The 25,206-nt window shown below is 43.2% G+C and overlaps 1 protein-coding gene across 2 annotated transcripts in view; it reads left to right on the top strand.

Moving 5' to 3' along the window:
• Positions 1-25,206, top strand: part of CNKSR2 (connector enhancer of kinase suppressor of Ras 2) — a 1,535,139-nt gene that overhangs the window by 776,915 nt on the left and 733,018 nt on the right. For both annotated transcript variants that reach the window (XM_078656116.1, XM_078656115.1), the window contains exon 7: positions 23,072-23,131. In XM_078656116.1, coding sequence (XP_078512242.1) covers positions 23,072-23,131 — 60 coding nt within the window. The remainder of the gene's footprint in view (positions 1-23,071; positions 23,132-25,206) is intronic.

Below are 25,206 nucleotides of genomic sequence, written 5' to 3'. Positions count from 1 at the left end.
TATTAGTCCCCTGGAGGCCCCAAGCAGTAAATAATGATTTCTCTAGCCTCATATGGCTAGTCTTGATAATCCTGAAGATTTTGCTCTTGGTAGACAACCCTATCCATTAGAGCTGTCCTCTGTCTGGTGCTCTTCACCAACTTAGCAATATATCTTGTGCAACCCCTCTGCAATCAACAACCACAACTCCCTTCCTGCTGCACGCTACAGGTCTCACGGCCTGGCTACTTCCAGGGTACCTCTGTCTCAGTTAAGTCAAGGGCCTGTCCATAGAAGTTTCAGGAGAACCATTCAGGCCGCACCAGCAGGTCCATTCCCTCAAAGGGCTCTACAGGGGCACAAAAGGGGCAATGACACTATCCTTGAGAGAGCAATTCAACCCAAACTTCCAAAGCCTACCTCTACAGGAGCATCATGAGGCTTCTCCTTCCAGCTAGGTGTTCTTTCTCTGTTCCCAGTTTCAGAGTCTTCTCATCTGCCTTTCTGTTGTGTAGAGGTTTTTAAGTGGGAGTGTAAAGTTCTAGAGGCAAGGCACCCCTGGCCAAGCTTAGGGGGATGTATCATTACTTCACCCCTTCCCAACCCTCCTGCACAGCATTGTGGAACATTCCAATATGGCAGCTTGAAGTTGACTATGGTAAGAGCTGTCCTGAGAGCATCAGCAACTACTCTAGCTGACACATCAGCCTGATCCCTTCCCTCAAAAACATCAAAGATGAGCCACTTCCGCATTGGGCTCCAGAGGTCTGGCCCCACGCCACTGCCCATTTGCTAATTAACAGATGCTAATTTCCTCCCCACCTCTTTTCCCCCTTCCTTTCACAAGAAGTGGGTCATATGTAATGTGTGATACAGTTTAAGCACCCCAACATTTCAGTAAGAACTAAAGAGGACACTTTGAATGCCCTATCACATTATAAGAGCTACCCCAGCTCGGTATCAATCCTTGAAGGGCCATTTCAGCACCAGGATAGCCTGCACATGTGCACATGCCTGTGCACACATCTGAGCACATGTATGCACATGTAACCAGCAGAGCCTCTTAACCTATCAACACACCAGTACCCTTATATTAAAAGGTGGATATTAGTGTTAACAATTCCATCCCATTTACTATGAATGTACTGTGCAGTAAGAGCCCAAAAACAAGGTTAGTGAGAAGTGAAACATAAAGGGAGAATAAGAGGACAGAATCTACTTTGCAACACCTTCCATGAGCTGTAGACGTTGGTTTGGCATTTGACTGATCAAATGCCCTTGTGGTCTTTCAGAAACATCAGCATGTTATTATATGTCAGACCCAGAATGAACAACCTTTCCAAGGCACCAATATGACATAAAACTAATTTCGAGCTATCAACAACACCCTTGTAGATGTGAAAAGGGTGAAGACTGCTTCTCAGAATGTAAAATCATAAAACAAGGAAAGGCACAATCAGAGGTCGATTGAGAATGTGAGGTTCAATGATTGCCACTACTAGGTCCCCTGGTCAGTTGTCTCAATGGTGGCTCTTTGAGTCAGGATTCTCTTGAGCAATGACTGGTCACAAATGTTTTCACAACAGGCTTAATGTGTTTCACTCCAGAAGAGGCAGGTTTCCTTTAATCTAGATTGCTGCACAAAATGATTTTGAATCAGCTAGATTTTTTCTAACGGGCTTGCTAATACGTCACCAGCCAACTTCCAGCTCCAACTGATTTTCAGGCACGCAGTGAGTGACGAAAGCTCCATGATTTGAGAGGTTTTTCTCTCCTTGTCTCTCAACAAAAGAATGATAGCAGCTTTGATTATCAGTGGGCTTGATTGTGGTGAGGTACTTGCCATTCCCTGTAAATAGCGACTCCAGGGGTGAGGTATTAATTAGGTGGTGTAAATACTTTCTAGTCCTAATTTTCACTTGAAAATGGCTAATTGCATCATTGACCATTCAATATTTATAGCATCAAACTTTCCTTGTATCGGTATTTACTGCACAATTTCACCTGTGGATTCCGAAATATTTTAGCTGATGAAATTTGCAGGAAGTGTGGCAATTACCATAGTGCACGGAATTCTGATTACGTGCTGTACTGCGTCGTTTGTACTTCACCACCTCACTTGTAATCAGAGGCATATCCTCGTCCCCGCTATTGTTAGTGATGGCTACCTTGAACGGGGCGACCTGAACTGGAAACCATTTATCTATAAGTCCTGCATAGAGGGAAGGAAGCTCCTGCCAAACAGGTTCACCCCAAAGAAAGTTCCATTAATGTGTTCACAATTTAATATTTAGCCACTTATTACAAGTAGGATCGATAATCCTGAACCATTACACAAATCCTGATTTACGCAGGTATTGAAATTATGAGTTTTGTTATTACTGGATGCGATAAAATCTGCACCCCAATCCTGCCTATATATTCCATGAAAAAATGCCCAAGAAATACCTTACATGAAGTGAAGTACATGCAAAATAACAGGTTGATAATTAGTGGACCCGATAAACTGATCCCAAGGAAATAGGGTAACGCCTAACCTAAAAAATAGAAAGATTCTTAGCATTTTAAACAAACAAATGGAAATTGACCTTAATTGGTAAGGCTTTCAATTTTTATAACAGAAGAAAGCAAATCCTACATAAAGTTTCATTATGCTGTCCCAAATCTCACTTGCAGACTCATGCAGTAATCTGCGAAACTAAAACGTTCTTGCAATGATCTTTTCAATGCTTACTTATTTCTGCTTGGGAGTATCCATAAACAACAGGATATAAACGAATTGAAGTTTCCCAGTGCTTTCAAAAGCATAACTTTCAGGTGGTAGTTGGAGTGTATAGAAAATATGGCATGTTCATGCCCATGTTTTATCACAATGGGTATGTCACGCTCTTTATCTGGAATATGACTGGATTAAATAGTCCAACATATTGCAGCACATCATTCAGTCCTGTGAAACTTGCAGAGCTTCTTTAACTGTGATGAAAACTAATCCAAACTAAATGAGTTTTCAATAACAAAACATATTATAAAACAGTGATATTCAAACATGTAAACATTAATGGACATGGCTGCTAAACAACATTTCTTATGGATGTCAAAAAGATATTGTCATTGTACGACTGTTTTAACTTGCATCCGCCTTTAGTACTGCTTGAAGCAACAATATACAACCGAAATTATAATCGGAAATAAAGTAGTACATGTAACGTTCACTTCATGACTTCAGCTCATCCTTTCAAAGGACCAATAATATTAATATCAATAGCAACCACTTGCCAGGGGCTACATGTTAGTTTCTGACAAACCAAAGGCATAGAATGTGATGGAAAAATGCTATCATTGTTCTTAATCAATCAATCAAGACATTTGTAGAGCGCGTTACTCACCCATGAGGGTCTCAAGGCTCGCGGGGGGTGCTGCTACTGCTCGAAAAGCCAGGTCTTGAGTAGCCTCCTGAAGGTTAGTAGGTCTTCGGTCTGCCGTACGGAGGATGGGGAGGGTGTTCCAGGACTTGGCGGCGAGGTAGGAGAATGATCTGCCACCGGTGGTCGCTCTTCCGATCTTCGGATGCGGGGGATTTTGGCGAGGGCAAGGTTGGTGGAGCGGAGCTGGCGGTTTGGGGTGTAGAAGGTGAGTCGTCTGTTGAGGTATGTTGGTCCGGTGTTGTGGAGTGCCTTGTGTGCGTGGGTGACGAGCTTGAAGGTGATCCTCTTGTTGACGGGAAGCCAGTGCAGGTCTGTCAGGTGGGGTGTGATGTGGCTGTGGCGAGGGATGTCGAGGATCAGGCATGCAGAGGCGTTCTGTATGCGCTGCAGTCGTTTAAGCAGTTTGGCAGGGGCTCCCGCATAGAGGGCGTTTCCGTAGTCCAGCCTACTGCTGACGAGGGCCTGGGTGACCGTTCTTCTTGTGCCGGTGGGGATCCACCTGTAGATCTTTCGGAGCATGAGGAGGGTGTTGAAACAGGAGGATGAGATGGTGTTGACTTGCTTGGTCATGGAGAGTGTTGAGTCGAGGATGAATCCTAGGTTGCATGCGTGGTCGTTGAGTGTCGGTGCTGCTCCCAGGGCAATGCACACATTATCTGACCACACGTTCAATTCCTAAATTTCTTTCTGGCCATCAAAATCTTGCCCTCACTCGCTCCTTGGTTTTAACAATTCCCAAATTACCCTGGTGAGTCTCATCTGTCAACTTACTTCTAAATGTGATAGGCAGAACCAATTGTGTTCCTCTAAATAACATATCCGTGTCAACCACCAGTTCATTATATACAACCATCCATGGCTTTGTTAACGTTCTCATTTGAACTAGTCCAGACTGTATTTCCTCTTTCCTCTTCCATTACCATTTCTAAAGTAATTTCACATGCATCTATATTTTCCTCCTGTATCTCTTCAAGAAACTCAACACCCTCCTCTCTTGACACTATTCAAGACAGACCATCAGCCGTCAATCTCATCTTCAGGTACATGTTACACTGGCGACAAGCGAGGTACTTAAAGGAAGGAGCACCTCAACATCATGAAGAGAACAGAATGAGGGTCGGCAACCATCTGGAACGACGTTGTGATGTTGCCATAATGAAGAATCTGCAAAGCAGTGCAGTGAAGTGGCCGAGTCCAGGATCAGTTAAATAAGTGGGTGGATTAGAACCGCATTGGTTCTGTGCATTATTTTTAAAATAGTTCAGGGGGATCGGGAAAAGCATGAGTGGCTGGAAGAAGGTAAAGCAGCTGGAGGTGAGAGTGGGGCAAGTAAGGCCTTTCATCGTGGTTACGATGGAGTCGGTGCGTGCAACATCATAGCTTGCTGTAAGCCAGCCATTGCCCCTGCAGCATACATGCGATATGTGGGCGCCATATTTGATTTGGCCCCATACGGTGATACGCAACCTTAAAATAGTGCGTGCAACTGAAAGCAGGGTGAGATGATCGTGTCATGCCATTCTAGTTTATTGTGCTATGGTACATTGAATTTTATAAAGAGAGAAAAATATATATAAACATAAGAACAGAGTACCCATTCTGCTACTGGATTGCTTAGTTTTTGGGAGGTAAAATTAAAGCCTGTTTCCCCACAAGCAGTCATTAGCACATCACATTGGATTGTGTTGCCTGTATTTGTGTGAAAAGCACACCAAAAAGGAAAATTAGTGACTACAACAATGAAAGGCACATCTAAAAATGTTGAGGTGGAGTTAAAATTAAAGCCTGTTCAACATCAGTGGTGATAGTCTCACCTTTGCCTGTTGCAGTGATAGGAACACCTAAGAGGTCAGTGGTGTCTGTTCCAACAACGGTGATAGGCACACCTTAAAATTTATTTGTTTTTAAAGTAGGATGCATCGCATTAGACAGGGTGCTGCAGACATTCAAAAAAAACATATTAAGAGTGGTGGTGTAAATTGGTTTGTGAATATTACAGTTGGTATAAAATAAGGCACAATGCAGAATGTGACACCACCACTGTTTTTCTTAAGATTTCCAAGCGAAAGTAGCATAAAATGGGGCTAATAGAGGAAAATGTTTGGTCATTATGTGAGGGTATGTGAAACCAACTTAAGCACTGGGCGGAAATATTCTCTGCTAATGCACTGTCTTAGAAGAAAGGGCCAGGAAGTTCTAGAGAACCTACCAGAATTAAGTGTGGAAGAACAGAGAGGGTTAAATGAGTTTCAGACTTGTATTTTACAACGTGAGCGTCATTATTTGCCTAGAGTCAGTACCATTATGGAACAGTACCATTTTAGTCTACGAGAGCAGGGTAGAGAAGAAACAGTTGAAGATTATATAACAAGTCTTAGAAAACGTGTGTCCACCTGTACATTTGGGTGATTCAATGAGGAATGTATAAGGCATCAATTTGTGTTAAGATGCAGAGATGATAAAATTAGAGAGGAACTGTGGCTGAAGGATGAGCCACCGTTGGAGGGAGTCATTTTAGTGGCAAAAGGGTTGAGCACATGTTAAAGTGTGTAACTGAGCTGAAAAGTGAGAAAAGTAAAATACATTGAAGCCCAAAAAAAGAGTGAGGAAAATGTGTGCATGATAAAAGTCAATAAGGATACATCCAAAGAAGTAGCAAAAGAGGATCATATAGGGTACATAGTAGGGTTTTCTGATTTTGGAGGAGTGGTCACAGAGCAAATGCAAGAATATGTCCAGCTCTGGGAGTGATCTGTCATGGGTGTGAAAGAATGGCCATTTTCAAAAATGTCGTAGAAGTAAACAAATAGAGGACTAGAATAAGAAGGTAAAAAAGATCAGTCTGGCATTATATTACAAGTTGAGGGAGCGAGACAACAACATCCAACTGGTGTTGAGAAAATGTATGTATCAATCTGAAAAAAAAGTTGATTCACGCTTGCATCTAACTATTATTTCTAAACACAAGTATAGTCAGTGGTTTCAAGGAAAAAACTCATTATGATTCATGGATGTATACCCTGATGGGTATGGAAGACAACCCAAAAGCATGCTATTGTTTGACAAGATTTATATTTCCAAGAAAAGTGATGATATACTTGGGTGGCCACATCAAAGTTTTTTGGGGGTTACTTTAAATCCAAATGCAGAACATCAAGTGCAAGTACAGGAGGTTGAGACAGAGTATATGGCTTTGTGTCTGAATACCCTCCATTGTTCAGAGAGGAGTTAGGGTACTTGAAGGGTTATAAAAATGGTATGCAATTGAAGACATGAGTGATACCAACATTGGCCAAAATTAGGGAAACTCCAGTTGCTTTACAGGAAAAAGTAGAACAGGCTTTGGAGAAACTTATCAGTCAAAAGATTATAACACCAGTGGAAGCTAAAGAATGGTTGTCTCCAATTGTTGTTGTCAAGAAAGCTAGTTGAGATATTAGGTTGTGTGTGGACCTCAGGGCACTCAAGAAGGAGATAATTGGGGACAGGTTTCTGCTTCCAAACATAGATGAGATATTTTCATCTTTAGCAGGGGCGAAATTCTTCACAACATTTGCCCGAACGCAGGCGTATCATTAAATGCGGTTAGTAGAGAATTCATAAGAGCTTACGGCATTTATAATTCCCATGTAAGCATTCAAGTTCAAGACGATGTCATTTAGCCTCTGTTTTTCAGAGAGTGATGGCGTCTTTGCTCAAAGGGGTAAAAGGAAACAAATGCTATCAGGATGATCGGCTGATATTTGGTGGGGCACGTTGTGAGCATTATTCAAGAGTAAAGTTTCTGAATGCAGGTTTGATGTTAAAAAACAAAAACTGCAAATTTGCAGTACAAGAGGTAAGTTATGTAGGACATCTTATCAATGGGAGGGGTGCTGCACTGAAGATAGAGTTTGTAGACACTATTGAAAAGTTAGCCATATCATGTACAAAAGAGGAGGTTTTTCATTTCTGGGTATGGTGGAATACTATGGGAAATATATAAAAAATCTGGCGAGCAAATCCAACAACATGCAGGTGTTGCTTTTGAAAAATAAGGAGTTTAAATTGACAATTGAATGGCAACAGGAATTTGAAGAATTGAAAGAAGAATTGTAAGATGCACCAAATTGGTAGGGGTTCATTCCTGGTCATGAAAGTATAACAGTAACTGATGCCAATTCCAAGAGGTTGGGAGCAATTTCGTAAGAAAAAAGAGATGGTGAGGCTCATCTAAATGCGTGTTCATCTAGCAGTGTGAGAGGGGCAGAGATGAATGAATCAATGATAGAAAGAGAGGTGTTGGTGATTTATTGGGCACTTAATAAGTTTATGATTTTATCAGGGGAAAGCTAACTTAATGATCATAAACTACTGAAGGAACTTTTTCAAAAGAAAGGGCTGGATTTCATTTCTCCCAGAATAATGCAATGGGTCATTGCTTTGCAAGATTTTAATTTCGTAGTAAAACATTTACCAGGAGTTGCCATCAGTACCTGTTGGATGAGGTATTACAATAAAGAAACTCTTACCTGAAACGTATAACTTGTAGTAAAGTACTTGAGGTACACGTTACAGTACCCAATCTTCCCATGCTTCCCTTGCTGACAATGACATAACATTGATATAATCTGTATTTATAACAGAAACACACCACATGACAGTTCTCTTTAATCTGTGAATACAGCTCTTTGTAAATGGATTTTATTGCCACTGGATTAACAGATTTGTTTGCAGGTTCCTTGTTGAATCATATGCCAGACTTCCTAGTAATGAACTCCTGATATTGTATTTCCCTTGTCAGCTATCCTCTATATAGAACTGAATTAGTCCCGGCCACAAAACTAGGACCTGAATATCGGCCCTAATTATCATGTGACATATATATATGTAATCTTGCCTTCACCACACTTACATCTATATTTCCCCGTTGTTTTGGCCTCACCCCCTCACAGACCTTCCTATCCATTGCGAGCCTGCTCCCCATTCCCAGAGAATGCTGGCCTAGTGGTACTTTTATTTTATACTTATATTGCTCTTACTGCTGCTCCAGTAACATACACTACTTAACTATGATATTGTAATATCGTAGTCAAAATATCACTTGACATAAATATTGTGTACTAAACATTGTTTACCTAAACATCTCCCCATTGGAGTTAGTAACAGAAAATCTGCAGGCTAATCACATCCACAATATTTTGACAGGCAAATCCATCAATAATACTGATATAATTACTGCCACTGGTATTGGTGTTCCTCCTCCTTTTTCCCCTTTTCCTCTTATTGAAGCTCCTATTATTTAAGAGGCAAGGAAAGGGCTAATAAGAACACCAACATCTGTATTATTTTCAGCCTGCAGTCCCATATCATTCTCAAACTTTTATTGATACCTGAAGACCTTTTGACCTTGATCGAATATATTTGTATCATTATATAAGGTGCATTCAATACATCAAAAACTTCCAGACAAAATGAAAGGCAAGATAAGTAAAGTATGACTCCTGTGGTGACTCCTGTTTGGCATGTTATGCGAAAAAGCCGCAATTGGGGCCATGTGCTGATTCATCATTTTACTTTGGTTAGGATTTGTAAAGCATTAGCCAGAATCACTTACATCAGTTCACTATACAAAGTAGATGTTGTTGCTGTTTGGTGTTTCAATCCTGTGTGGCCTGATTTCAGATCAGCCGTGGTGAAACTTGCCATTGCTTTGATTGCTATGGATAACAATGGAAGGGGTTTCTCCAAATGGCTACTTTTATATGCCAGCCAATCTGAAACATATATGTCTTTCAATTAGCCTATTCGGTGCCAAAGCACTTGTCTTTTAGCTTCTGGTCACTAGTTTATAAAAATGTATCTGTTTATTGCTCTGCTATCCAAAAATCTGTAGTATAAAGGACGCAAAAAATGATCATCAAAGGTTAATGATGTGTTTTTCCAATTGAATTGCCTTACAGCAGTCTTTCCCTGCATGGCTTTATTCCCCAGTGGTATTACCTTTTGTGAGAAATTGGGTTGTTGGTTGACTGGTGTGTGAACCCTGGACAAGCTGCAATCACAATCCTTTGCAGGTTGAACCACAAAAAGTCACAAAAACTTAGAGGCAATGTGTAAAGTATTTATGTAGCACACAAACAGTAATAAAGTGAAAACACAAGCCAAGAAAAATTCCCCACCAATTTAAGAAAAATAGAGTACAATTTAATGAATTATTTGACCCCAAGATTACAAATATCCAATCATTAGAACTGGAGTTATGAATTTCTAAAGATTTGAGTGAAATCTGGCTCCTAAAAGATCAAAGCACCAACGCAGACATCTAGTCATACGAGACCGGGTCAAAGTTTAAAGATATGGCCGACCGCAATGGAGCATAATTCGGATGCACAAAGTTAATTGGGCCAGTCAGTGCTTACCTTTGAACTTAGAAGAAATGTTGAGGAAAACGTTCTGAGAAGGTAAAGTTCAGCGGGGCATGGTTGCAGGAAGTATCGGATGTGGGAGTGTTGTCATAGCCTTAGATCAAAGCCGCAGGGAAGATTTCTACGTTCAGGCTTAGCAGCTGATTACGATCTTGGTTGTAAAGCCTACGACCTTAGGTTGTAGGCTTTCTGATCGAGATAGTCGGTTTCACTTCCGACAGCCTAATTACAATTTCATTTTCTCTCTACAGCTCAAGAAGTTAAGCAAGCTAATTCTTTTGTTTCTTCTTGTTACTGGCGATACTGTATATGTGAATCCCAGTTATTGACTGAAGTACTCTCTTTTTTGAAAAAGGGGTCAATTCAATTCAATTCAATTCAAATAAGCTTTATTCGGTTTTTAAGTTTAAACCCATAAAAGCAACAAAGAGAAATACATACGTACATAAATAACTCGACAATTCATTACAAAGTTAAAAGAAAACCATCTATTTAAAACAAACTAAAAACGAGTCAACTAATCAGAGTAATAACGCAAAGTGCACACAGTCCCCTTTCACCAGGTATTATAATTCAGTGGTTGGGGGCTAGGATAAAAGTCATGCAAATCCCAAATACAGATGGGACCATCTCCAATTTGGGGCTGAGCAGATCGTAAATAAGGGGCAATGTTCCTGTGTTTGAATTTAATTAATATCAAATCCCCCGGAATATCTTTAGGCAACATGCCTAGCCACCCCACCCTCCTCACGCTCAAAATTCCGCCATCTAGAGTAAGTGGTAACGGTCTATTATTTTGGAGCCAAAAGATGGCTTTGTTCAGCAGGTCCTGGTGTGTTTCCAATTTGCCCCGTTTAAGTGCAGGGACCCCAGAGAGAACCGTCACGTATGGGGCGGCTTCAGGTGGTAGATTAATTTGATGCCTTCTTTCTTGAATAATTCTGGGAGTTGTGTGAGGGACATATACAGGATTAGAAGTAACATTGCGGCCACTTGGAGTGGGTGTGGTACGAGGGGAATCAATAGTTTGAGTTTTCCTGCTTGCAACGGGCTTAGCCTTTTCGAGGTTGGTAGAGAAAGTAGGACATATAGGTAAAGCAGTGTTTTCAGGTACTGGATAAATCCTTTTTACTGTTTTTTCGATACTGGACAACCTGTCCCCCAGGTCGTTGATTTTAGTGGCCAGAGGTGATAATGCAGAGTTTAACAATCGTTCGATTAGAGCCAATAGGGTCAATTGGAGAGGCGACACAGAGTCATTGGTTGTAGTCTCAGCCTTATCCGTCATTAATAACGTAGGATTGGAGGGGGAAAATGAGGGGCTACAGCACATTTGATCGATAATAGCCTCATCATGTTTCCTTTTACTGGTTGAACCCCGGGACAGTATGTTGGCCTGAAGAAGGATTTTTTCGGGGGATAAAGGTACATCCTGGGAAGTGCAATTTATTCGCTCAGTGTCTCTTCCCACTATGGGGGGGTTGATACCTCCGGTGAATAGTTTGTGCCACACAGGGCATTCAACTCCTCCCAGATGGACATAATTATTAAATAGCGGAAATCCGAAAACAATATTGGCAATTCAAAGCGGAAAAAATAAAAAGATTTAAAGTCTCTGTACCTCCTCCTTCGATGGGGCCAAATGGGGTGGCCCGTCCCGTCCTCCTCAGTCCTCTGAGGGCCACAGAGGGCCCGCCCTTTGCCCGGGCTTAGCCCGGCTAGTCCCGCGCGCGGTCCCGCGTCGTGGGGGTTATCCTCGGATTAAATGCGCCTCCATGCGCGGAAGTGTCCTTGGCGGTTTCCGCCGCTGTGCCGCCGTGCAGCCTGGGGTATGTAGTCCCCACCTCCGCACTGCGGCCGCTATGGCTGTGTCTGCGGCGGTGGGAGGGGGGGGAGAACACCAGCAAGCCCACCGGGATACTGCGATGCCGCCTGCACCAGGGCGCAAGCAGGGAGAAGTGCAGCAAACCCCCGTCGTTTTACAAGGTCCGCCCGCTCTGCCGGGGTTATCCTCGGATTAAATGCGCCTCTGTGTGCGGAAGTGTCCTTGGCGGTTTCCGCCGCCGTGCCGCTGAGCAGCCTGGGGTATGTAGTCCCCACCTCCGCACTGCGGCCGCTATGGCTGTGTCTGCGGCGGCGGGAGGGGGGGGAGAGAACACCAGCAAGCCCACCGGGATACCGCGATGCCGCCTGCACCAGGGCGCAGGCAGGGAGAAGTGCAGCAAACCCCCGTCGTTTTACAAGGTCCGCCCGCTCTGCCGGGGTTATCCTCGGATTAAATGCGCCTCCGTGCGCGGAAGTGTCCTTGGCGGTTTCCGCCGCTGTGCCGCTGAGCAGCCTGGGGTATGTAGTCCCCACCTCCGCACTGCGGCCGCTATGGCTGTGTCTGCGGCGGCGGGAGGGGGGGGGAGAGAACACCAGCAAGCCCACCGGGGTACCGCGATGCCGCCTGCACCAGGGCGCAGGCAGGGAGAAGTGCAGCAAACCCCCGTCGTTTTACAAGGGGAAAAAGGGGTCAATAAACCTACATAAGAATCAAATTTGTCCTTGGCTCTTGTGCAATGCATAGTGCTGTTCACTCTGATAGTCAACAATGCTTGAACTGCCAAAGCTATATTGTAGTGCAAGCTGCATTTTCCACCCATTGGTGGAATTCTACAGAATCTTGCAGAGTTTTCTGTAACTCTGCAGAATTCAGCTGAGTGAAACTTCACGAGTTCCACCCATGCCTAATAATTATAAGTCGATGATTTAATTGCACTGTTTTCAACCTCAAAGTGCATGATATATATAGAGCAGAAATTAAATTATAACATTTATTATAAAACATCCATTGAACGTGCTACCACTGGCTGGCTGTTTCTCTCCCTGATATGCACAATGTTGAATATTAACATGGTGTAGTCCTGGGCATATATGTTAACTGTAAAACAGGTTTTTTAATATGTAGAAAAAGAGATATGAATAAGGAAATGTTTGTGTTCCATGTATACTTAAGTAAAGTATGCCATTAGTTGACTAAGGAATAACAGAGGCATGTAGGATGATGCAATTTCAAATCAACAAGACAAATGTCAAGAAAGAAAATAGTGGAGATAGAAAAAATGATTGAGTTTAAGTGTGAACCATTCCGTATGCAGTGGTCACATTAATTGAGCAACGTATATCTACTTATCCCACATCAATATACAGAAAGGCAAATCATCCCCACATGTCTTTAAATTGCAGAGATAAATAGAACAAATTGCACTTGTATTTTCTGCTACTAACCCAGTGAGTAAGTATGAAAATAATGCAAAGGAAAGAACATAATCATGACTTACCACATTATAAAGGCCTGATTGGGTAAAATAATTCCCAGAACAGTTGTCAATATTCAGTCAAATATTATAATTACAAAGTGTACATTCACTTGCTTAATATTCAACAAAAATAGTCCATAAATGCCCTCAAGTGGCAAAGCATGGCACTTATCCACTAAACAACAAAAAATGTAGTACTCGATGCTCAACACACACATACGCACACTCAGAATAAATGGAGAGAAAGAGGTGTAATTGTTCACTGTATGTCACTTTGTTCACATCTCACATACACTGCACCACTAAATTTCCTTCACTGAGGAGCACCTTTTAAAAATGCTTGAATATGTGATAAAGTTGTTATGCATGTCTTCCATAGAAAGACACTATCATTTACACCAAATTCTAAACCCAGTGGTTCACTCCAGTGATGCAGCAACAGTTGATAACAAAACTCATTACCCACTGTTGCTATATCATAAAGACCTTCTACACCAGGCTGACAGGAATATTTGAGAACGTTTCAGCACAGCGCTGCCTGTCAGCTTTGAGTAAAACCATATAACATAGCTGCAGGAGGGGTAAGCAAGGCAAAGAAGACAGTGCGGATCGGTTAAGGATGCCAGGTAATATTATGGACAATCTTCATTGAAAAAGACTAATGATTCCAGAGACACCATGTTTTACTTTAAGCAGGGGGTATGCTGGCATTTTCCTATGGTAAGCAGCATACATAGACAGACAAATCTATTGACCACATAGAATATTATATCAGAGCTGGTTGGGCTTTAGATATTTTTATTGTTACACTGTTATAAACTTGTCATTGAAGGCCGATCTCATAGGTATACAGCTGCAATGACCAATCTTGGCCTGAAGGGAGCTGGGGCTTAAAAGAGCTCACAGTAATCACATGCATCAGGTAAGAGCAGGATAGCAGCAGCCAGCCACAGGTGAGCTGAATTCCTCCACCCATCCTTGGCCTGCAGGGGTGGAGACAAAGCAGTGAGCAGGAAATTCTAGGTAATGGAGTTTCCGGCATGAGCAGGCTGGCTTCCACAAAACCTGGCATGGTATGAAAATGGATGGCCATTTCCAAGTAGAGTCCAAATGGCTAAAAGTCAGTATGTGCATGAAGGGGAAGGTATGGAAGCTTATTAGAACACTGGAGAGTCCCATAGTTCAGCCCCCTGGTGGGGCACCTGAGAACACAGGAGCAAGTTGTGACAGTAGGTCATATGCATATCCAGCCGTTTGGCTAATATTTTGCAGACGATTTTGACATCAGTATTTATCATTGTAAGTGGCTGGTATGCTGCGGGATCCTTCTCATCCCCACCTGGCTTTAGGAGCATACAGATGTCTCCTTCACGCATGGCTGGAGGTAATAGTGAGCCAGACTATTAAAATTGTTTAATGGACTCTACTGACTTTTTTTAGATTACACTCACGCTCACTATTGCACTTTTTTAGGCCCCTCACACTCACACACCCGTTGGCTTGGAATAAAAGAACTCCGCCAAAGTGCAGCCCCCTGTTCTGCCCGACGGGCATTGCACCGCCAGCCTGCCGTAGGAGCAGGATACCAATGATGACGCTGGACGGCCATCGGATGGGATGACAGTAGTCGTCCAACCGGTAACCTGTGTGAGGTATCCTTAAATTCCGAAAAGGGTTCACATCATGCACTTCCCTTGTCATACCTAGTGAGAGAAAGGTTAGCTTGAGCCAATCAGTTGGCTCTCTCTGGGGAACTCTGTACAACCACTTTGCTTACTACTGGAGGTAATATACCCCTCTCGCAGGCTTCACTGAGAGTCTGAAGGAGAGGTTGCACCAGCTTCATCTCATAAGTATGATAACATTCAATTGGGAATCCATCCCCCGGGCCTTAGCTTTGGTTATCTCTGCTAATGCCTCTAGTATATCCTCTGTTGTTAATTGCTTCTCTACTTCTGTCTCAGCTTCCCCATTTGGAGCTCCTCAAGGAATGGTGTATAACATTCTGGTCTAACAGCTGGATCAGCTGTGTACACCTTCTGCAGATGTTGGCAGAATTGTTCCAATATGTCAGGTCTAGCATACACCAAGTCTCCCACCACAGCTCGTAAGCATGCAACAATAGTGGGGGCTTGTTCCCTATACAGTATCCATGCCAATAGGCAGCCAGACTTGTTGTGAGATGCAAGGAAGGATGTAGGCTGAGATGAAGTTGTATCCAAAAAGATAGATTTATTCTTCAGTTCAATCAGGACAGGAACATTAGATGATAAGATGGTTGTAGCAGTATCAATAGTATCAGGCCCACCGGAAGCAGCATCTCTGCTGTTCAGCCCACATACAGCAACTGACTGTTAATTCAACCATACACACACGAAGACTCTGTGACATCACTCACACAATGGCTGAGCAGCAGAGAACAGAACACAGAGAAAGGTCTATATAGCAAAGAAATATTTCCCTCATGGCCTGAATACTCTTTTATCTTATGACATAGTTCATCTACTTTGCAAATGGTCCTTCAAAACATAGCATAAGATACTTTCTGTATTTGTATTCTCAGTTATTTATTGATTTTTTATATTGTATCAAAAAGTTATTTTTTTCTTTATATATTTTTTCTTTTTAAATTCATTAAACTCTTTTGGTTATTTCATATAAACCTTAAAATACACAACATCAAGTACATATTATTCCCAAATTATATATACATATCAAAAGAAATCCTTCATGCCACACATCTCTATATACTCACATACTACTCATACTACTACTCATACATACACTTGCATACACTCCACTTTTCATCAAGAACAATCTCTTTTTTCTGTGACTGAGGTGACACCGATTGTAATATGAATTTCCACGCCAGGTCGACGCGCGTTTCGGTGGACTTGTACCACCTTCCTCAGGACCGACAGAGAAAAGTTTGTTTCCTTATTGTGTGGACACAGGGTATCTGAAATTACAAAGATAACTTCATGTATCTATGCCATTTAATTACATATGAAGGACAAACAATTCCATTTAATCTAGTACAACCTCACATAGTTTCTTATTTGCACTAGAGTATATGCGCACCAACGTGTCAACATACAATGGGAAATGAGGTCTCTATAAAAAGGCGCAAAGTCATCTGTTATTAGCTATGAGATTTGTTTGGATGGTGAACACCTAAATCTAAAGAGCCACATTGTATAGGGGCAATTCATATGTCTGCTAGTGATGTAGCAGGAAAATGTCTATACCACATATCTACATAACAACAGGTTTAGTATAGAGTTAAAAAATGGAAAAGTATAGGAACGTTTTTGAAAAAAAGCCAGAGAGAAAGAGGAAAGTACTCTCTCACGATATCTCTTACAGTGCCCACTATTAATTAAATGCAATCTTACCCTTTTAAGATTCTGGCGATGTATAAATGATTTACAGTGGTAGCACAGCTCCTTTATTCACTTATTCTCCCTATGGTGATAAAAGACATGAATCATTCTCAAAGTTTAGCTATGATAATACTCCTTTAGGGCCCAATAAATGGGGGCTTTTCTTACCTATTCACAAGGTAGATATAGAATGCTTGAAGGGCGATGTTTCCTATCTCTTGCTTAGGACATTCATCAATACAATATATATTCAAAATTTCTGCAGAAAGAATGCATATAATCAGACTCAGTATAATGCATTAAATAATCAGCATCACCAGAAGGTCGGAAGGCATCTGCCAATAACGGGGTCCCTGCTCTCTGATATTCCACTGTATTGCGCAGCTGACCGGCGCATTAGTCCAACAAGAATTAAGCCAAGTAGGCTATCTCAGCTGCCAGAAAAGCGGATGACTCAGTCATTAGGATTCTATCCAATCTACTGTAGGTATTATGTGTAGGTGTAAGGCATGTGAATACTCTTTGTGTTAGGTGCTGCATTCGCCATACGTCGCGTAAGCCCAGGTTTACCATCACAGTCTGCATTGCTTAGTCATGTGTGGCTTAGTGCCCATTCTAGGGGGGGAGCCACTCCAAATCAGGGTCAATAACACAATTAAAATCTCCCAGCCATACGAGGGGGATAGGGGGATAGCCAGCTCCGTCATGATCAAATCCTGCAATGTTGAGTAAAAGGCTGGGTCATCTGTATTCGGTTCATACATGTTTAAAACAGCTATGTCCCTGCCCCCAAGCTTTCCTCTCAATAGGACGTATCAGCCTCCATATATTGTAGTGTAAATGGGGTACCAGGGGCCACCCATATCAAGGTCCCTCTGGCATATGCGGAATACGATTAATGAAATACCTGCCCTGTCCACTTTTTCGCTACTTGCTCAGCCCATGCATCATCTAAATGCATTTCTTGCAGACATGCAACAGTTATTTTATGCCTTTTAATGAAGGAGAGGTCTCTATGACATTTAGTAAATGTACCTAGCCCTCTGAAATTCCAGCTAAGAAACTGTACCTTCCTTGCCATTAAGTCTGTTTAACTTTCTTTGCTCATGTGTGCCACTGTAGCCACTGGTCTAGTGTCCTATCTCACCCACTGAATTAACATAACCTAAAACAGCCCATAAGCAAGGACCTAAACAGAACCTCTTCTACCCATGGGCAATACTCGTCAGACATCTCAGTCGTTACTACCCACCACTTGCTCGTGCCAGGACATGCACAGCATCTCATTTGGCCCGACCGGGGAAACACACAATGTTACATCCACAACCCGAACCCCCAAATTGTTTCAGCTATCAAATGTTTAATTCCATGACACTGCAGATATGCAGTATCCCCTGTAGTAATGCCCCTTCACTCCCCGCGGAGATTCCATACATACTTGTGTATCACTGCAGTCTGGCCATACCCCTCTTCAACATGCATACCAAACATTTTGTCATTACCTCATTTTGCTTAACATTAACAATGTATGCTAATGCAATTTACTATTGCAGCGGCTAGATTCTCTAATCCCCACATTGTTCAGAGGTTTCTTCCTTCAAGGTTTCAGGGACAGTATCCATCATCAGGCTCAGTGCCTGTGTCCTTGGGTCTGACTCAGCAGGACCATCCAGCTGTGGAGTATCCCCATCACCAGGGGGCCCAGTGCCATCTAGCTGCAACAAACCATCATCCCCACTACAATCCTGTGTTCAGACTGTTCAGCTGATTCCTGCGTTCTCACTTTCTCTGTTTGCTGATGAGGATTTTTGCTCAGGTGTGATCCCCAACCCCGCTTCTGCCCTTGCAGCTCTCTAGGTGGGAGGCCTCCTCCTGCATCTCCAACCACTCCCATACCTCCTGTGGTGAGTCAAAAATGCGCTCTTCCCCTGGATAAAACCTTTTGGCTGGGTACGGTGACCTGCACTGTAACTTTAACTCCTGTAACTTGTGCTTGACTTCCAGATAGGGTTTCAGATTCAGATTAGCTTTATTCGATTTTTAGTTAAAAACCATAAAAGCAACAACAATACATACATGCATAGATATCTCAACATTTCATTGCAAAGTTTAAGATCAACTATTAAAACAGGATTAAATAAATGTAACGTATCAACTAATCAAATGTTCGTATATATTCAGGACTAATTAGAGGCTGGAGGGTTAATAGCACAGGGTACAAGGGATCCCCTTCTCCAAGAATTAGAAGTCATAGTTGTTGTCATTTGTCTTGGTATTGGGATATGTTGGGAGCCGGGATAAAAATCATACAAGTCCCAAATGCAAATGGGGCCATCTCCTTCTTTGGGCTGGCAAAATCGTAGTTTGGGGACAATGTTCCTATTCTTAAATTTGATTAACATCAAGTCCCCCAACGTACCTAGCCACCCCACCCTCCTAACACTCAGGATTCCGCCGTCTAGGTCTGGTGGCAACGGTCTGTTGTGTTCTAGCCAAAAAATTACTTTATTTAGCAGGTCCTGGTGTGTTTCAAGCTTGCCCCGGCTAAGTGCAGGGACCCCAGAGAGGACAGTCACGTATGGGGCAGCTTCGGGAGGTAAGTTAATGCGATGCCTTCTTTCTAGAGCGACCCTGGAAGCTCTATGAGGTACGACTGCGGGGTTAAAAGTAATATTAGGGCCAGTAGGTGTGGGAAGAGGGGATTCAAGTGTTAGAGCTTTTCCGCATTCAAAGGACTTGGGTTTTTCGTGGTTGATGGGAGGATTAGGGCAAATAGGTAAAACAGTTTTTTCGGTTGGTAGACAGTTCTTTTTAAGTGTTTTTTCAATGCTGGTCAGCCTGTCCCCCAAATCATTAATTTTTGTGACCAGAGGTGATATAGCAGATATTAACATATGCTCAAACTGGGCCAGTAAGGACGATAGATGGGGTGATACAGGGTCGTCCTTGTCTGGCATAATTGTAGTTGGGTTAGAGGGGGTTGAAGAAGGGCTGGTGCACTATTTCTTAGCGTTAGATTGGATCTCATTGTCATTATCATGCTTCCTTTTACAGTTTAAACCCCGGGACAGTGTGTTGGCTTGAGATTGGACTTTGTTGGGAGAAAGAGGTACATCCCGTGGGGTGCCGTTTAGTTGGTCAACGTCTCTACCCATTATAGGGGGGGTTGATACGTCCGGGACGTACTTAGTGCCACACAGGGCATTCAGCCCCTCCCAGATGGACATGATTGATGGAAGAAAGAAGCCCAAAATCGACAATAGGCAGTACAATGGGAGATGGATAATGAATTAAAAGCGTCTCTATGCCTACTCCTTGGAAAGAGTCAAGTGGGGTGGCCCGTCCCGTCCTTATCCGGCCTTATCCAGCCGTAGAGGGCCCGCCCTTTGCCCGGGGTCCCGCGAAGTGAAGCAGAGCGCTGTTTGTAGGCGCCTCCTGTCGCTTTCGGTGCGTGGGAATGCAGCGCCGCCGCTGAGGCAGCTGGGAGTTGCAGTTCCGGGGCGGTGGCGCTGTCTCAGCGGTGAATTGACTCCTGGCGGTGGCGGCGGCTGAAGAGGACTCCCCTCGTCCCCCAGCACCGGTAGGTATGGCTCCCCCCTGCTCCGCCAGGCAGAGCGCTGTTTGTAGGCCAGATAGGGTTTACGAGGTTCCTGTACCTGTCTTGGATCGTCCAGATACACAGAGACTTTGTTCTTTTCATATTGCAAGTTCTGGTGCTCTCTTATCGCCCGTAAAATGCAGTCTCTATCTCGATTATTCCGTACCATAGCTATCAGAGCTCGCGGAGGCAGGGGTGGGACCACGCCCTATAAGCCCTCTCTATCGTGAACAGGGGTGACAATCCAGTGGGCCGGAGCTGCATACGGATCCATTGTTCTAAGAATTGTTCAGCCGCTCCTTGTTCTGCTTTCTCTAGAATTCCTAGTACACGGATTTTGCTCCGCCTGGCTCTTCTTCTGCATCCTCAGCGCTCCGCTCCAGTGCCTGTGTGGTCATAGTCATCTGCGCAACCTGCAGTTTGGGTGTCACCCCATCTCCACGCAACTCTACTATATCAGCTTCCCCAGTCGTTACCTGATCCACAACTTTCCAGAGATCGGCCCTCAGCAGGATGACATCAATGGAGACAGTCTCAATGCAGTCCTCCAACGCCTTTCTAGACACTTGAATGGCAGCCAGAAGATCGCCTCTGGAAGGCTCGGGTCCCCTTCCTCTTCCTCTGGAACCGCACCCCTGGTTTGCCTAGTCAGTCTCTGCGTGGTGTGCCTCGAGGTTGTGTATTGGATAATTGTATTGGCACCTGCCGCTTTCTGAGCCTTATCTTTCACCATGGTGCCCCCTTCGCCAGCAGTAGCTCACTTGCGGCGTATGTAGCAATGGGTAGTCTCAGCTGTACTCACTCCCTGCCAGCCGATAGCCCAGTACAAATCTAGGATCAAGGTTCCCCCCTGTCGCAGCGAAGGGAACTGCCCTACCATATCTCCTCACGAAAATCAAAAGACCCAGAACATTCAGCTAATCCACCAATAATCACCATCCAGGGAGGTTCAGCAGGATGTTTAGCCTCACTTTTGGGGGTACCACACCACTGCCGCTGCAGGGGCCCACACCATCCCACACTCCCCGGGGGCCCCAGGGAAAGGCTAGTGCGTCTTTCCAGTGGCTTAAGGGGGGGTGACTGAACGTCTCAGCAGGATTCCAGATGTGTCCCCCCTCCAATGAGAGAAGTCTGTCGTGGTATCCCTCAATGTGACTGGGCCAGTTCATTGCTTCCGCTGTCCCCAGTCCCCAATAACCACCGCAGGATAAGGTGGATGCTGGGCCGAGCAGCAAGGCTGATCACCACCCATGGCCTGCGCCTCACTTTCAGGCAGTGAGATCAGCTCGCTGGTGCAGGCCGATCTTCCGGGTGTGTTCCAGGCTCTTGCCCGTGCAGGCATAGCCGAGGCCCCTAACGCCAATCTGGCCTCACTGGTAACTGGGATTGTCATGACACCAGACGATCCGCCGCCTGCAACGACACTCCAGCCCCACTGGGATGGCTCGCAGACCCAGGCCACACTCACAGGAATGCTCCAGGCTCCTCCTTTGAAAAGGCCCAGATGAGCAGATGAGGCCTCTGATGCCGGCGCAGAGACGCCAGTCGCAAGGGACACCACAGCACCGATGACCCCCACCACAGGCTCCCAGGAGGCTCCGCCGCGATTTTGAGACGCCATGAAGGTAAGAGCTGCATGATAATTAAGGATTATAATGCGGGCAGGTCGGGAGCTGTGGGGTTACATCCTGTCGGCCATGTTGCTTGGCCATACCCCAAACTGATACATAATTAAGGGCCTCATTATAATGTCAGGCAGAAAGCTATCCAACAGCTCATCAGAATGTTTCAGCCTGACATCAGAGTTTTCCGTCTGGCTGCCGTATTATGATACTAGGTGTCAGAGAGAAACCTGCAGGGGGATTCTGATCTGCTTTCCACGGGCTCATAGAGCATCGGTCAGACAGATAATCCCCAAATGGTGGCGTCAGGATTATGAACAACATGGAACAACATGGAAAGGCTGTCAGAAAGTAACTTTGGATGTCCCGTCTCCCACCGCCTAAGCTATGAGGCCTAGGAGCACCTGTGATGCTTCCCAAACATCCATGCCCTGTGTGGCAGGCACCGCATGGTACCTGTCACTCGGAGCATGGATGTTTTAAAAGTGTATTTTTTTTATTGCCATGGAGGTGGTTGCATCATGATATGGTAACCGGGAACACCAACTCCTTGTCGGATGGTCCTGTTTGCTCTACAATGTCGGTTGGACGCTTGTCCAACCGACATCATACTCTGCCCCTAAATAAATACATGAAAGGAAAACTTCTTTTAGATCTACATTTTAAGGATCAACAAGGACTATCGTTGTTTCTCCCTTTGCCCAGTGAGAGTATAAAAGTGAAATAAAGACCTTTGTATTGTATTATTTATAAATGTTCCTTACTTTTCTGTGTGACCTCTGACCATTTCCTATTTGAAGGTTGTGAATGCAGTATATTAAGTGCAATTGCCAACCAAGATATTTCTACAATTGTTTAATTCTCTCTCACCCGCCATGTAACCAGCTAGGTAACACATAAATGTTTTTAAGACAATATGTCCCAGAACCCATATCAGGCATATTTCTTAGATTGCTTTGTACTTTGTAAGGAAATAAACATTGAGGAAGCTCTGTGCACGCTGTTCTCTGAAAAGAAAATATGTAATGCACATTAGCATTATACAATTAGCCCCATACAGTGTTTGAAACTTGGACAAAGAAGACATTAGCACTTCCTTTGAACTCTAAGTTTTATAAACATTATTAGATGTAGATATTATCATACATCTTTGCTTACATTTTTATGGAACTACCGCCAACATGCCGAGTCACATCGCAACTGAAGTGCAAACAAGTAATTTTGATTTGCAAAGTTTCTCAATGTATACATTTCAGTTATATTTGTATTCGGTTTTTTAATTGGATGTACTTTGTTGATTCTTAATTACAGCACATTTATTGTGGCCTAAATCGTCTTTTCAAATTCAATTGCAGGGCATGTATATTAAATCAACATATGATGGCCTTCATGTAATCACAGGAACAACAGAAAATGTGAGTATAATATAGAATTGAGTAGAGCACTATTAGTTTGAAAGAATCCGTGAGTCTGGCAAGGTGTTTGTGGTGGATCAATCTTTCTACTAACCTAATTGATAAGAATCTTACAGCATCCTTGTAATAAAAAATATTGATGCTCTTGAGCAACCAATATCCTTTCTCCATCACCAGAAAATATATAGGGACATATTTACAATAGAATGGCAGAGCACGGCGTTAAGCTAAAATTGCTAATGCCGCCCACCGCCATTCTGAAAACGCAGTGACGCGCCGATTTTACAATGTTGCAGCACACCCCTTCGTTTTCCCTCGCACTGGCTCTAAATTCGGCTGCCCAGTGCTTATGCAGGCAACCTTGCACTATAGTACAGGGGTGCCTGCTTTGAGGGAAAGATTATTTATGTGCAGGAAGGTCACTCTTCCTGCACATAAACAATCACTAATGGTGATTTGCAACTTCTATGCGTGCTGCATAGTGCAGCACACATAGGAGTTGCAAATCATCATTTTTTTTAATGATTGTTTATGCGCAGGAAGGGACATCTATTCGCGCATAAACCATCATTCATGGCGATTTGCTGTTTCTACGTGTGCTCCACAATGCAGTACACATAGAAACACCAAAGACAGGGGAATTCATCATTTCTTCTTGTTTTACCATATTAAGACCCGGTTATTTTTGGTCTTAATCGTGTAAATAGGGGGCAACATCAAAATCAATGGGTGTTGTGGTAGGACGCCCACCCCAGCACCCATTACCCGCCCCTTTCATGCTAAGTGCGTCGTGAAAGGGAGCCTTTTTTACAAGGCGTTGTTAAGTGGCTTAACACTAGCTTGTAAATAAGGCAGTTGGTGCATCACCACAGGAAAGTTACAAAAAGATACGTTCCTGTGGCGATAAGCCCATGTAAATATGCCCCATATTTTTTAAAAACTCCATTATCTAAGAAAACACACAATGCCCTAGTCTAAAGGTATGTTTTGAAGTGTAAATCTCCTCGTCTCCGTTTTTTCACATGTAAAAAGCAACCTATCCTATGAAAATGTATTGTAAAAGTACAACAATGTAAAGGAATATGTTGTATTCCTTGCATTGTAAAAGTATGCATTGTAAAGCATGATATTCCTTTTCTCCGGGCTCACTACTATAATGGACATTAGACAATTGAAAAAGAATATTAACCTTTACAATGACAAATGCATTGTGAAGGTACGACGATGTAAAACAATGCATTCTATTACACACATTGTAAAGGCCTGCATTGCAGAGTCTGATATTTCTTTTCTCTAGGCACTGTGGTATGGCGAACATTGGACTAGTTTAAAAAATATTAATCTGTCATTCAATCTTTTAATTATTAAACTAACCTTTATTACTGACCATCTAAACTTCTGATAAGGATCCTTGCGCATGTAAGCATTTGTACCTGAAGAAGACACTTTTTATGATACCTTGTGGAGCGGGCATATCCTCGCAGGGATAAATATCATGTTGGCTATTCTTGCTACAGTCCACACCTATGACTGTTTCAGCATTGCTGTCATCCACCAGCATGAGCAACCCCTAACAGATGGGAATTTCTTTTATATTGTGGAAAAAAATGTATTGCATTATAGACATTCTATAATGTGCATTACAAGGGTGTATTTACAGTGTCTATTGCACTTTGCCCAAAACAAAAGACTGTTTTTATGTGTAAAAGATAGTCATTCCATTATGGCAATCATACCTTAAATATAAGAACTATATTCTGCAATTTCAAAAGATAGCCTAGCTATTATGTACTGTGTGCAAAGGTGGATGACCTTGGAAGTGATGAGAGAAAGTTTCAGCACCAAGGACCTGATGTTGTTTAGCTCTGCAGGAGCTTTCCTTCTTGAGCTGGGTATCCTGTTTTGTTCCACATTGCCCTGCTGGGATCTGACCTCTCCTCCAGGCCATTAAGTAAAATAATAATAGAAAAGCCTGCTGAACTTAGTGTGCCGAACATTGGAATAGATCGATGCTCTTCTGAGCTCCATAATTGCCAAAATATTCTGCCAAACGTCGAGTAATGAAAGAGTTTGTG

This window comes from Lissotriton helveticus, chromosome 8 (assembly GCF_964261635.1).
Source record: "Lissotriton helveticus chromosome 8, aLisHel1.1, whole genome shotgun sequence".
NCBI classification, from domain to species: Eukaryota; Metazoa; Chordata; class Amphibia; order Caudata; family Salamandridae; genus Lissotriton; species Lissotriton helveticus.
The sequence above is the reverse complement of the archived record's forward strand: the minus strand, read 5'-3'. Positions and strand labels throughout refer to the sequence as shown.